The sequence below is a fragment of the Onychostoma macrolepis genome, chromosome 24, assembly GCF_012432095.1.
Source record: "Onychostoma macrolepis isolate SWU-2019 chromosome 24, ASM1243209v1, whole genome shotgun sequence".
NCBI lineage: Eukaryota > Metazoa > Chordata > Actinopteri > Cypriniformes > Cyprinidae > Onychostoma > Onychostoma macrolepis.
In genome coordinates, this window is record NC_081178.1 from 24,163,905 (window position 1) to 24,177,379 (window position 13,475).

General features: G+C 36.3%; 1 protein-coding gene across 12 annotated transcripts in view; it reads left to right on the top strand.

Annotated features, from left to right (window-relative positions):
* The window catches only part of sugct (succinyl-CoA:glutarate-CoA transferase), a 138,083-nt gene that overhangs the window by 19,085 nt on the left and 105,523 nt on the right, over window positions 1-13,475 (top strand). For all 12 annotated transcript variants that reach the window (XR_009269044.1, XR_009269043.1, XR_009269046.1 and 9 more), the window contains exon 9: window positions 3,984-4,079. Coding sequence is in view for 8 of the 12 variants with exons in the window: in XM_058765240.1 (XP_058621223.1) it covers window positions 3,984-4,079 (96 nt within the window). In the remaining 4 variants the exon portion in view is untranslated. The remainder of the gene's footprint in view (window positions 1-3,983; window positions 4,080-13,475) is intronic.

Here is a 13,475-nt window from a genome sequence, read left to right on the forward strand (position 1 = left end):
TACACATTCAATTCAAGAAAATCACATACAAATATCCTATCGTAATCGTGTGTTTATTATCTTATATAATCTATAGTGGCTGTTGTCATGTTTATTTCTGCTGTGTAAAAGCCTTAACATGTATGCTCTGCTGAAACTCACGTTGTTTGATGTTACAACCGCCTCTCCGTTCTTAAGTTGCCAGGGATACATTCCAAGTATAATACACATTAGTAAAAGGATCTATTTTAATTTTTATTTGTCTATATACACTTTGGTACATTATAAAAGGAGCCCAAAAAACCGCAGCCCACGGCTCTGTAATTTTTCCCGTGTCTGTATTTTAAAAATAGCCCACTTGTGCCGTTACCCTGGCAACACTGGCGCTGTACCCTCATCACACAATGATACACATCGCGCTGCGATGACGGGAAGAAGTTGGGGTCAAACCTTATCTAACGATTCATCTGCGTTAAAAAAAATATTAACGCGTTAAATTTCTTTGATTAATCGCATGCGTTAACGTTGACACCCCTAATATTAATAAATTAATACATATTATAATGTATATACTAAAATTTCATGTTATTTGAAAACAGACGTTTCTAAAAATGCTAAACAAATACTTGTAGCGTTAATTTATCTAGTAGTTACTTGACATGTGTAAAGTAATACAATGTTTGGTTGCATACATTCAAAAAATTCTCTGTTTTATAAATTTCTTTACAAAGCCAAAAATGTTAGACCATGCCAATATCCATCTGACCAAAAATGTTAGATCAAATCTCCACACAAGGAATATTGGATCCAGTTTCTTTACCAGATCCCGTCATTAGACATCTGTTTTGTCTGATATCCCAAAACTGTCTGCTGAGTTTTGTCTAATACACAAAACCAGTTAAAGGGGTGGTTGACTTTTTTTTTTTTTTTCTAGGCTTGATTGGGTTTATGGGGTGCAGTCTAACATGTGTTAATGCTTCGTTTTTAAACGAATTCATTATTTTTCACATAATTTACCTTTATTCCACACCGCTTTGTCTCTTCTCCTCTAAATGCGCTGATCATTTCCTGCTTTTATGAAGCCCCTCCCTCAGAAATATGCAGTGGGCTCAGATTGGTTAGCTGGTCCAATGTGTCCGTTTGCACTGAACTTTCAGCGTCGTAACTTTGCAGATCTTGTTTATGCTCAAACAGCAACATTACACACTAACTAACATTAGAAAAAGTGAAATCGCAATCAACCACCCCTTTTTAGAGCAAGTCCTGTCTGACACCTGAAATCAGTTGAGTATATTTTGTCTGTAAGCCAGGGTTCCTGCGGGTCCTTAAAGTCTTAAATGTACTTTATCAAATTTAAGGTCATACAAAGTCTTAAATTGTATAAGAAAGTCTTAATTATGATTTCAAGAGGTCTTAAATTTGGGTACAGACCAGAATCGCAATACAGCTTAATGTGACCATTAAACTTCAAAAGGCTATAAATAAATATGAGCGCTGCACATTTCAAAGTCCAGTGCTGCAAGTTCGAAAGCGCCTCCTGCTGGCAGAGAATGAATGTGCATGTTCAATAAGGCTGTTGTGAGTAGGGTACTCCTGCAATACCGGAGGCTGTAGTTTCAGAACTGGATTTATAGGACCCTATATATATATATATATATATATATATATATATATATATATATATATATATATATATATATATATATATATATATATTTTTTTTTTTTGTTTGTTTGTTTGTTTTTTAATTATTTTATTCTTTCTATTTATTTATTTTTTGTATGTATGTATTGTGTCAGGTCTTCCAGCCGGTTCTATCAAACCTTTACAATTAATCCAGAATGTGGCAGCAAGATTAATTTTTAATGAGCCAAAAAGAATGTAAGAGAGAATGAAGAACTTCAAACCTCTCTCTATTCTAATTCTATCCTTTAAAAAACAAAAAACAAACAGACTTGTCCCTTTTAGACTTGGACTCTATTCATTTACTGCTTGTTTTCTAAAAAAAAAAAAAAAAAAACTAACACTAGCTTTTCTAATCTTTTTGTATTCTATCTGTTTTCTTTTTACTTATTATACAATTAACAAAAGCAAAAAGGGCCTCTAACATTAGCTTGCTCTATTCTTTTTCTATTCTATGTTTTCTTTTTATTTATTATATGATAAAAAAAAAATATCTTGCTACGTGTACTGCGTTAGGCTAAATGAGACTTGTCATAGCACTTGCATATCGTTGCTCTTTTGTTGATTTTGATTGCTTCCATTGTCCTCATTTATAAGTCGCTTTGGATAAAAGCATCTGCTAAATGACTAAATATTAGTGGCTCATACTATTTTATAGCACTTGCTATTCAATTCTGTATATTATTATTATTAAGGAATTATGTAGTTATTTAATTGTATACACTTAATTATTGTCCTAACCAACTCACCCTCTTGAAATATTTAACCTAATTTATTTCAATATATTCTGGTTTAAAATTCAGTTTTCTTGGAAAGAAGACTTGTGTCTGTGATGTTTGATGTTTGAATCAGGTCTCCTCTGTTGGAATAGATGATGCTGTCCCAAAAATAGGGTCCTATGCAGTCCTAGAACTGCAGCCTCCAGTATTGCAGGAACATTGGGTTGTTTTTGTTCAGACCAATGCAAAAATCGACCCATGTTTTTACCCTGCAAACACACTGTAAATGTGAACTGGTGGATCGATAGGAAGATAATTCATTATAGAAATCTAAACAGTAAAATATGTTTGTATGTTATTTAATTAATATAATAATTTATTGATAATTGTTTAAATGAATATAATAATTAATACTTTTGACTCATCCATTTTCTTGAAAAATGGTTTAAAGGCTGAAATGTGAAGTGTATCATTTTATAAAACTTCTTGTTTTCGTGAAAACTTCTATCTGAACTGTAAATCATGCTTTTTACAGTCATTTTACAGTTTACCATAGACATTGCCCTACCCTGCTCATATGGTATTAATTTTATTTGTGCAGATCTTAAAAAGGTCTTAAAAAGTCTTAAATTTGAGCTTAAAAATCCTGCAGCAACCCTGGTAAGCAGGAGACGAAGTGATGAATAAACAGTTGTGAGGTGTGAGGTGGCACGCTTCATCTTAGCATGTCTAAGACAAGTATATTGACATTGATTTCTCAAGAAAACATTTGACCCTGAGGTTTTATGATTATCTTATGAGGTGCACATGATTCGAGCAGATTATAGCTTGCTCTTTTTCTGTTTATACCGTCTCTGGTTCAGTTCTGGACCAGTTGCTAATCACTTAATAAGCTTACTGAAGAAGAAAGTTAAGAAACCTCACCGATATGATTTAGTGCTGACCTAATAAATTATTTTTTGTTTGCATATGGACAAAAATGATATTGTTTCCAGCCGTTTAAACACAGAAACCAAAGTTTCGGTAAACAAAAGCCTCAGCATAAGACGTCATGGAAATAAAGCAGCTGGGAAGTGAAGAATGGGTTCAGCTCAAGGTGTTGGGCAGGACGGGCCGAGGAAGGAGTTCTGTGCCGTCCAGACTGTTAAATCATCACTGACAGGCTTTGATCTGACAAAGTATTCCACCTCCCTTAACTTTCTCTGTGTCCTCTCAGTACATGGTTGTACATTGCAAAATATTGTCTCAGCTGCATGGCTTCTGATCTGATGTCACCTGGGCATCGTAAAAAAGCTGGGACCTTTTTTTTTTTAACGTCTTTATTTAAATGCTGTAACCAAGCTGATTTTTACAGTTAAGCTGAAATGCTATATGCCCTTTTTAGGTGTTTGTTAAAAGTTTTGAGGTTTTTGTTGGTTCATTTTCCAGAATTTCAAACGGTGGATTCCAGTTGGAGGAAGGTTTTATGGCACGGTCGCATGAACTGCTGTGTCAGCCTTGAAAAAGTTGGCTGAACTCACAAAACAGCAGGGTGTAATGAGCCTTCTGACAGTTCTTAAGATTTCAAACTGTTTTCTTTTTTCTTCTTCAATTTGTCTACAGGTTGCTTGTCTAACTCACATCGCTGCCAACTACCTCAACGCTGGTATTGAAGCCAGACGATGGGGAACTGCCCACGGGAGCATTGTCCCTTACCAGGTAACTCATTCTTTGCTGCCTACAATTTCCCAGTGACAATAGGTTGAAGGATAAAAAATTCCCAATATAATTTCATAATTTACTTTTTTGGAATGTAATGAATTTTAATGCAGTTTTATTTTCTATTTTATGCAATTTCATTTCATTTAATGCAATAAAATTTAATTCGATGTAATTTAATTCAGTGTAACACAGTTACGTTTTTCAGTTAAAGGTGCACCAAGCGATTTTTTCCAAACGATGTTGATATTTGAAAGCACCAAAACAAACACGCCCGTACCCCAACAGGACCTCGCCCCTATTTTGATATCTTTTAATAACACAACCAAAGCAACGACGATTGTGGCAAATCTGCAGGTTAGGGTTAGTTTTAGCAATGTGGTTTGAGAAATTCAGCTTATCATCAATTATAACTCCAAGGTTTCTGGCTGTTTTTGAAGGAGTTATGGTTGATGAGCCTAACTGGACGGTGAAACCATCTATAGTCGATCTGCTAATATCTGTCCTGTGCACTCAAATCGACTTACTGCTGATTGGCTGCAAGTGCGTTTTGGGACACGGTCCGACACTGCGGTCAAAAGCGTTTTTCAAAAATTGCTTATTACTCCTTTGATAAAATTGAGGTTAATTAAGTGTAATTTAATTACATTTATTTTAATTTAATTAATTTGATTTTTTACTTGATTTAATATAATTCAGTGCAATTTAATGCTATTTATTTTTTATTTAATGCAGTTTAATATGAATTCAATTCAATTTAACACAATATTAGTGTTATTTAATTGAATTTATTTCAATTAAATTTTAATTTAATTAATTTTTAATGCAGTTCAATTAAGTTTTTTAATTGAATTTAATGCTGTTTAATACAATATAATTTAATGGCACTTTGTTATTTAATTAAATTAAATTTTTATTTAATTTATTTTTCATTTAACATTAATTTATTGCATAAAATGTAATGTTATTTCAATTACATTTAATGTTAATTTAATTTAATTTAATTTTCAACTAAAAAAGACTAAGACTCTTGATCACTTATTCTCAGGCCCTTATTTATGATCATATTTATTTGTCCTGATGAGTCAACACATGGTTTGTTATGCCTGTGTGGCTGTTCTAGTCTCGTCCTGTCATATCTGTTCCCACTCCTCTGCTGTGAGTAATGATGTTTGAGAAAGGACTGACCAGTGCATACAAACATTTGTTTGACCAGTGCATACGTTTGACCAGTGCATACAAACATACAAACCTTTGTTTGTTTTACACAATTATTCATGGAGAGGGGTTTTTTAGATAATTTGATCAAATTTTTGTCGGATGACTGCATCTCTGGAATTGATTGTCGCCGTTGTGCCAGACGCCTCTTTATCCACTCTTAGAGGAAAACAGACTCTGATTTTAGGTTCATTTTACGGTTTATTTACCCAAGTGCTTATGGTTTAATACTAATGATGAACTACATTTGCTTGTGTAAATATTTGATAGAGCTGCTTGTACTTGCGTATGGTTAGTGTTGGTTTATTATAAGGCTTGTTTGAGACGCCTCAGCTTTAATGTATTTGAGAGTATGTGGTACAGTCAGGAGAGGAGTGAAAAAAGAGCTGACAGCTCCCACGTCTCATAGCAAGCCAGCAATCTACGTAAGCAGAGGAAAATATTATGTTCATGTTCTTTGTTGTCAGTGAAGTGGATTATTTTGAAATATTGCTGCTGGTACATGAAAATGAGCAAGTAATCAAATTTTTTGCTTTCTATTTTTAGTTTAATAAAAACATGATTCAGAAATATGATTAAAATCACATATTCTGTATGATATTATTCTGTCAGTGTGTTCACACATTAATCTCTCACATATAAAAAAAATATAACTAACTTTTTAGACATGACAGGCTGCAACTGTGACTCTGTAAACTGCAGCCTCACTGTCACGAGATGCCTCGATCGTGAGTTATTCATGATTTGGTGAAATGGTTGATCTTACAGTCTCATTTGTATGTTTTTGTACGATCTTCTCCTGTCGCTCCTGAGGGTTAAGTTTAGGAGAAACCTTCACGATGAAGTTTTACCTACAAATCCTACACTTTTATAAGAGTTGGATTGTACTAATTTATATGAAGTTTCTCGTACAATACTTATGATTTCTCAACAAATCAGGTTGATTGGTATTTTTAACTGGCATTTACCTGTTGGGGATTAGTTTGTCAGTTCTGCTCATCTTAACCTATTACTGTAGTTATGTATTGTAGTAAAAAAAGCTACTACTTTTTCAGTAATGCCCAGTTTTTCAGAACTTTTTCTTTTTTTCCTATTCATTTTCTATACAAACGTGAACTGTAAAAAAATAACTTGATGCCGTAAATTTCAGTACGATCAACTTAGCTGTCATTTCAACTTAAATTACATTAAACGGGCTTAAACATTCAGTTGAAAAATGATTTAACTTAAAGTTGAGAATGAAAACTATTTTGATGAGTTAAAGTAATGTAAAAACACGTCATAACTTATTGGTCATGTTTTTTTTACAGTGCGTCTTGAAGCTATTTGAAATATTGGGTAAAGCAAAGAGTATATTAACAAAACAGACAGTGGTACTAGACTTATGTTCTATTATGAGGACATGAACTACTCATCCCATGAAGCATTGCAAATTTTGTCAATGAAACTACAATGACTGTACAAGTTAAAGTTTATACACTGCATTTCAAAAGTTTGAGATTAGTTGGTTATTTTAAATTAATACTTTTATTTGTCAAGGATGAAATAAATTGATTAAAAGTGACAGTAAGGACATTTATAATATTCCAAAAGATTTTCTATTCCAAATAAATGCTACTGTTTTGAACTTTGTATTTGTCAAAGTATTCTAAAAATATATATATGATGCAGTGCATCTGTTTTCAACAATGATATTGCAAATCAGCATATTAGAATGATTTCTGGAGGATCATGTGACACTGAAAACTTTTTAACAGTAGTGCCAGTACAGTATATAAATGTAGTAGAGTGACTGGCATCATTTACAGTCCATTTCCATTCCAGTGGCTCTGATTGGTGGATCCTGTCGTCAAGATTATGGGTAGTGTAGTTCTTCAAAGCGAGTTTGGCTATTTTATTTATTTATTTTTAATCAGACTGACATGTGGCATCTATACAGCACAGTTACGGCAATAAACCTACCACAACATTAACCAATCGGATGTGACCATACAGGAATAAACTTAACATCTCCAGTCTTGTGGTCATGATATTAAAGAACAAAAATCAGTTGGTCACAACAGTTTACTTGTTGGTTAAGACCAAAGAAGGTCCATAAATGCCTCTTCTGTTGTCATTCACAACATTTCATTCATTTTCGCTTAAGTTTAACGAGCTACCGCCTTTCATGTTCCGACAGCTCTAAACATCGGACCCTGTTTTCCCAGCAAACGTTCATATCGCTTCGTATAGCACGTACGAAACCGGAAGACCGAAGACAGCTTCTGCGTTAGTTGGCGGCTCTGGTCGGCAGATGTTCACAGTGTGACGTACGATGTCCTCCGTTTGATTTTTCTCACTTTTATTGACGAGGGGCGACCAGTGGAACGTCCTGAATGGCCAGGGTGTAGTTTCGTCCACAGCAGGACACAGAAGTCTTTTCTCAGAAAGTCCTTAAGGCACTATTGGCCCGCCACACGGACCAACACTCATTGAAGAAACATTCGTCCTCCAGCTATCGTTTTCTAACCATTTTTAGCTTCCACAAGGACTGAAAGTTGAAAGGTTGGTTACACTCTCATCTCTATCCTGAGCGCTCGTTGTAGAAGAGCACTAGAAAAGAAGCGAGGGGAGTTTGTGAAGGTGTGTGGTGAAGGGCAAGATTTACGATGAACCAGGGTCTATCTTGTTTTAATTACCTTGTCGGTTTCAAAGAACTCCTAATCGCTCCCATATTTGCGTTGAGGTGCTGAGTGTTTGGCCTGTTGGCTGCTCGCAGTACTATAAAGTTGTAGCGTTGTGTAACAAGGCCTCTGCACCATTTCAAGTGCAGATAGATTTATTATAGATGTTGAATGTCAATGAATGGCCGCACAGTTCTGAATGTGATAAGGACACTGAAAAGAAATTCATTTTGAGTCATTTTATTAATTTATTTAACATTTTATTTATTCACTATATATATATAAAAAAAAAAAATGGCCAAAAACCATGTGTTAATGCCTATGTGTAAATTCTTTTTTTGGCATAATTGGAGCTTCACAAAACAAAACAACTAACATATTATACAAACAGTTAATACAACAGGCTCTCACATGTAAATGAAGTAAAGCCACTAATAGCTGTGCAAATGTTTCATTTATCAAAATATAGCGACAATCATGTATTTTTATTTCAGTCAACAGAAACGCCATATAAAGGCATCATTCTATAACACTAATAGTTTAATAACAGTAGTGGTATAGATGATGTTTTTGTTTCGTTTTGCTTTGTTTTCTTTTGCTCTTCTTTGTGTTTTTTTTGTTGTTGTTGTTGGTGTATTTGTTTTGCCTTGCTTTTTGTTTTGTTTGGCTTTGTTTGCATTTTTTTATTTGCTTTTTGCTTTGCATTTTATTTTTATTTAGTTATTTATTTTTTGTTTTGAAAAAATGTCCTTTATCTCTTTCATCACAGATGACTTTGCTAACATTGTTTATTTTATTTATTTATTTATTTATTTTAATTTTTTTACAGAACAACCATTTCAGTGCACATTCTTATAAGCAAGCAAAATATGCAGTTAATACAAATACAAATAATACATACAAACAAACAAACAAACAAACAAACAAATAAATAAAGATAATGTGAAAAAGCTAAAAGGTACAGTGGGGCAAAAAAGTATTTAGTCAGCCACCAATTGTGCAAGTTCTCCCACTTAAAAAGATGAGAGAGGCCTGTAATTTTCATCATAGGTATACCTCAACTATGAGAGACAAAATGAGAAAAAATCCAGAAAATCACATTGTAGGATTTTTAAAGAATTAATTGGTAAATTCCTCGGTAAAATAAGTATTTGGTCACCTACAAACAAGCAAGATTTCTGGCTCTCACAGACCTGTAACTTCTTCTTTAAGAGGCTCCTCTGTCCTCCACTCGTTACCTGTATTAATGGCATCTGTTTGAAGTCGTTATCAGTATAAAAGACACCTGTCCACAACCTCAAACAGTCCAACTCCAAACTCCACCATGGCCAAGACCAAAGAGCTGTCAAAGGACACCAGAAACAAAATTGTAGACCTGCACCAGGCTGGGAAGACTGAATCTGCAATAAAGCAGCTTGGTGTGAAGAAATCAACTGTGGGAGCAATTATTAGAAAATGGAAGACATACAAGACCACTGATAATCTCCCTTGATCTGGGGCTCCACGCAAGATCTCACCCCGTGGTGTCAAAATGATCACAAGAACTGTGAGCAAAAATCCCAGAACCACACGGGGGGACCTAGTGAATGACCTGCAGAGAGCTGGGACCAAAGTAACAAAGACTACCATCAGTAACACACTGTGCCGCCAGGGACTCAAATCCTGCAGTGCCAGACGTGTCCCCCTGCTTAAGCCAGTACATGTCCGGCCCGTCTGAAGTTTGCTAGAGAGCATTTGGATGATCCAGAAGAGGATTGGGAGAATGTCATATGGTCAGATGAAACCAAAATAGAACTTTTTGGTAAAAACTCAACTTGTCGTGTTTGGAGGAGAAAGAATGCTGAGTTGCATCCAAAGAACACCATACCTACTGTGAAGCATGGGGGTGGAAACATCACGCTTTGGGGCTGTTTTTCTGCAAAGGGACCAGGACGACTGATCCGTGTAAACGAAAGAATGAATGGGGCCATGTATCGTGAGAGTTTGAGTGAAAACCTCCTTCCATCAGCAAGGGCATTGAAGATGAAATGTGGCTGGGTCTTTCAGCATGACAATGATCCCAAACACACCGCCCGGGCAACGAAGGAGTGGCTTCGTAAGAAGCATTTCAAGGTCCTGGAGTGGCCTAGCCAGTCTCCAGATCTCAACCCCATCGAAAATCTTTGGAGGGAGTTGAAAGTCCGTGTTGCCCAGCGACAGCCCCAAAACATTACTGCTCTAGAGGAGATCTGCATGGAGGAATGGGCCAAAATACCAGCAACAGTGTGTGAAGACCTACAGAAAACGTTTGACCTCTGTCATTGCCAAAGTAACAAAGTATTGAGATGAAATTTTGTTATTGACCAAATACTTATTTTCCACCATAATTTGCAAATAAATTCTTTAAAAATCCTACAATGTGATTTTCTGGATTTTTTTTTCTCTCATAGTTGAGGTATACCTATGATGAAAATTACAGGCCTCTCTCATCTTTTTAAGTGGGAGAACTTGCACAATTGGTGGCTGACTAAATAGTTTTTTGCCCCACTGTGCATATTTGTACTTTATTTACCTATATTACTACTTTAAAAGTATATATTAGTGCCTAAAGTCAAAGTGTTCATATTAGTAACTTTTGAAAGGGTTTGAACCGTTTTTTTTTTTTTTTTGAACATATCTCTGTATTAGCCGATCATTCAGCTGATTGACACAATTATACCACCATGATACGTCACACCACCCACCTCTAGTTTGCTTACTATCCCATGTCAGAGTTTGCCTACATTAAAATAGTAAGTCTAATCACTTTAGAAAAGTAATAGCAGACCTCTCCTCAAGCCACTCAGTTGTCATTCATGTCATTAGAACAAATGTTGCGGTTTAGTTATGCATCAAAACTTTATACTTATTACGGGTCACTTCAAATCCCACATCACACTAGAAACACTGAGGCTTGTCTCAGTTACCGTTTCCCCAATAGATCCGACGTCCCACCGCTGCCTTTCTGTGGCATCTGTTTCATTCAGGATATTGAGTTTCACCCCAGCAAACGTGGTACCTCAGTGTCTAGGCCGTATGCCAAATCTCATTAGTACCTCACGAGCGCTATCAGGCAGAAACGCTTATTAAGTGCAATTTATTTCTGCACTGGCTCATCTGGTGACACAGGTCCTCATTGACCTGCGTGTGCTGGACTCTTTACCTGACGTGACTTATCAACTCACTCTAAGGTTAAATGAAAGTATGTTGTGAGGTCAAAGCGAGTCCCGTTTGGAGATACCGCGAGGTTAATGCGCACAGATGGAATAAAGTCAATGCATTTAAATCTGCTTGTAAATGTGCATGCTTCGTTTATACAGTGCCTTGCAAAAGTATTCATACTCCTTCATTTTTTTTCACATTTGGTTATGTTGCTGCCTGTTAAACTGTTTTGAATTACTTTTTTTCCCACATCAATCTACACTCCATACACCATACTGACAAAGCAAAAACAAAATCGTCTACCCTGAACTAAATATTTAGCTGAAGCACCTTTACAGTCTCAAGTCTTTTTTGTTTGATGCGACAAGCTTTGCACATCATCATTTGGCAATTATCTGCCATTTTTCTCCTCGCCTCTTCACCTCTCATTTGTCAGGTTGGATGGGGGCAGATGCACATTTTCAGGATTCTCCAGAAATATTTGATTGGGTTCAAGCCACTCTTGCTGTGCTTAGGGTCATTGTCCTGTTGGAAGGTGAACCTTCTGCGCAGTCTGACGTTCTGATTGCTCCGGACTGGGTTTTCATTAAGGCTCTCTCAATATTTTGGTGCATTGAGCTCTTCTTCCACTCTGACGAGCCCCTCTGTCCCTGCCACTGAAAAACAGCCCACAGCATGAGGCTGCTACCAGCGCACTTTACTTTTGGGATGGTACTCTGCAGGTGATGAGAAGAGCTGGTTTCCTTCAAACATGATGCTTAGAATTGAGGTTTCTCAGAGTTTGAGGATCCTTTAGTTGCTTTTTTGTAAATTCCAAGTGTGTTTTCATGTGTCTTCACTGAGGAGAGGATTGCATCTGGCCACACCGCCATAAAGCCCAGATTGGTGGAGTGCTGCAGTGATGTTTGTCCTTCTGTAGGTTTCTCTCATCTGCATATATGATCATGGAGCTCAACTAGAGTGACCATCGTGTTCTTGGTCACCAGTCTAACCGAAGCCCTTCTCCATCACCTTGCTCAGTTTGGCCAGGAGGCCAGCTCTAGGAAGAGTCCTGGTTGTTTCAAACTTCTTCCATTAAGGGTAACAGAGACGGCATGCTTCTGTGAAACTTCAATGAAGCAGATTTTTTTCTGAACTTTCCTCAGATCTGTGGCTTGACGCAAACCTGTTTCTGAGCTCTACAGGCAGTTCTTTGGACTTCAGGGCTTGGTTTTTGCTCTGATATGCATTATCATCTGTTAGACCTTTTATTAAGACGTGTGTGCCTTTCCAAATCATACCCATTCAATTGAATTTGCCACAGGTTAACTTTACTTGAAGTGTAGTAACAAGCAACAAGCATATACAAGCAATATGAATGCTCCTGAGCTAGATTTCAACTGACCCAGATAAGGGTATGAATACTTATGCAATGGAATCATTTTAGTTTTTTATTTTTAATAAATTTGCAAAGATGTTAAAAACTTGTTTTTTGAATGAATGAATGAATGAATGAGGCATTTATATAGCGCTTTATTGTGTATTGCAATACACCCAAAGCGCTTTACAATCATGTGGGGGGTCTCTCCTTAACCACCATCTTGCTTTACAATCATGGTGTATGGAGTGTAGATTGATGTGGGAAAAAAAAAAAGTAATTTAAAGTAGGGCTGGGCGATATATCAAACACGATATTCATGCGCATCTCGTCAGTAAAGCCGGTTCCGTGAGGCTTAATCCAGTGATGCTGGATTGCCATATATACAGTGCCTTGCGAAAGTATTCATACCCCTTCATTTTTTTCACGTTTTGTTGCTGCCTAAATCTCCATCACCTGTTTTCAAATAGAGCGCCATTTAATACACAGAGCCGTAGTTCACTGACAAGCTATGCAATATCGCGTTCATTATCACAGATGAATCGCCTTCGATAATGAACGCGATATTGCGTAGCTTGTCAGTGAACTACGGCTCTGTGTATTAAATGGCGCTCTATTTGAAAACAGGTGATGGAGATTTAGGCAGCAACAAAACGTGAAAAAAATGAAGGGGTATGAATACTTTCGCAAGGCACTGTATATATGGCAATCCAGCATCACTGGATTAAGCCTCTGTATCATGCTGACAAAGTGACAGTTCACCTAAAAATAAACATTCTGACATCATTCAGTCATTTTTAATAGAGATTGACCGATATATCGATTTACCGATATTTTTCCTGATATTTAAGCATTTTACCATAATCGGATATTGGTTTTCTAATATCGGATTCACCGATAAACGCCGCCATCTTGTGGGTGTTAGCCTACAGGTAGCCTACTTGATTTGCTGTAGTTAGTAAACTTTATTTAACATAA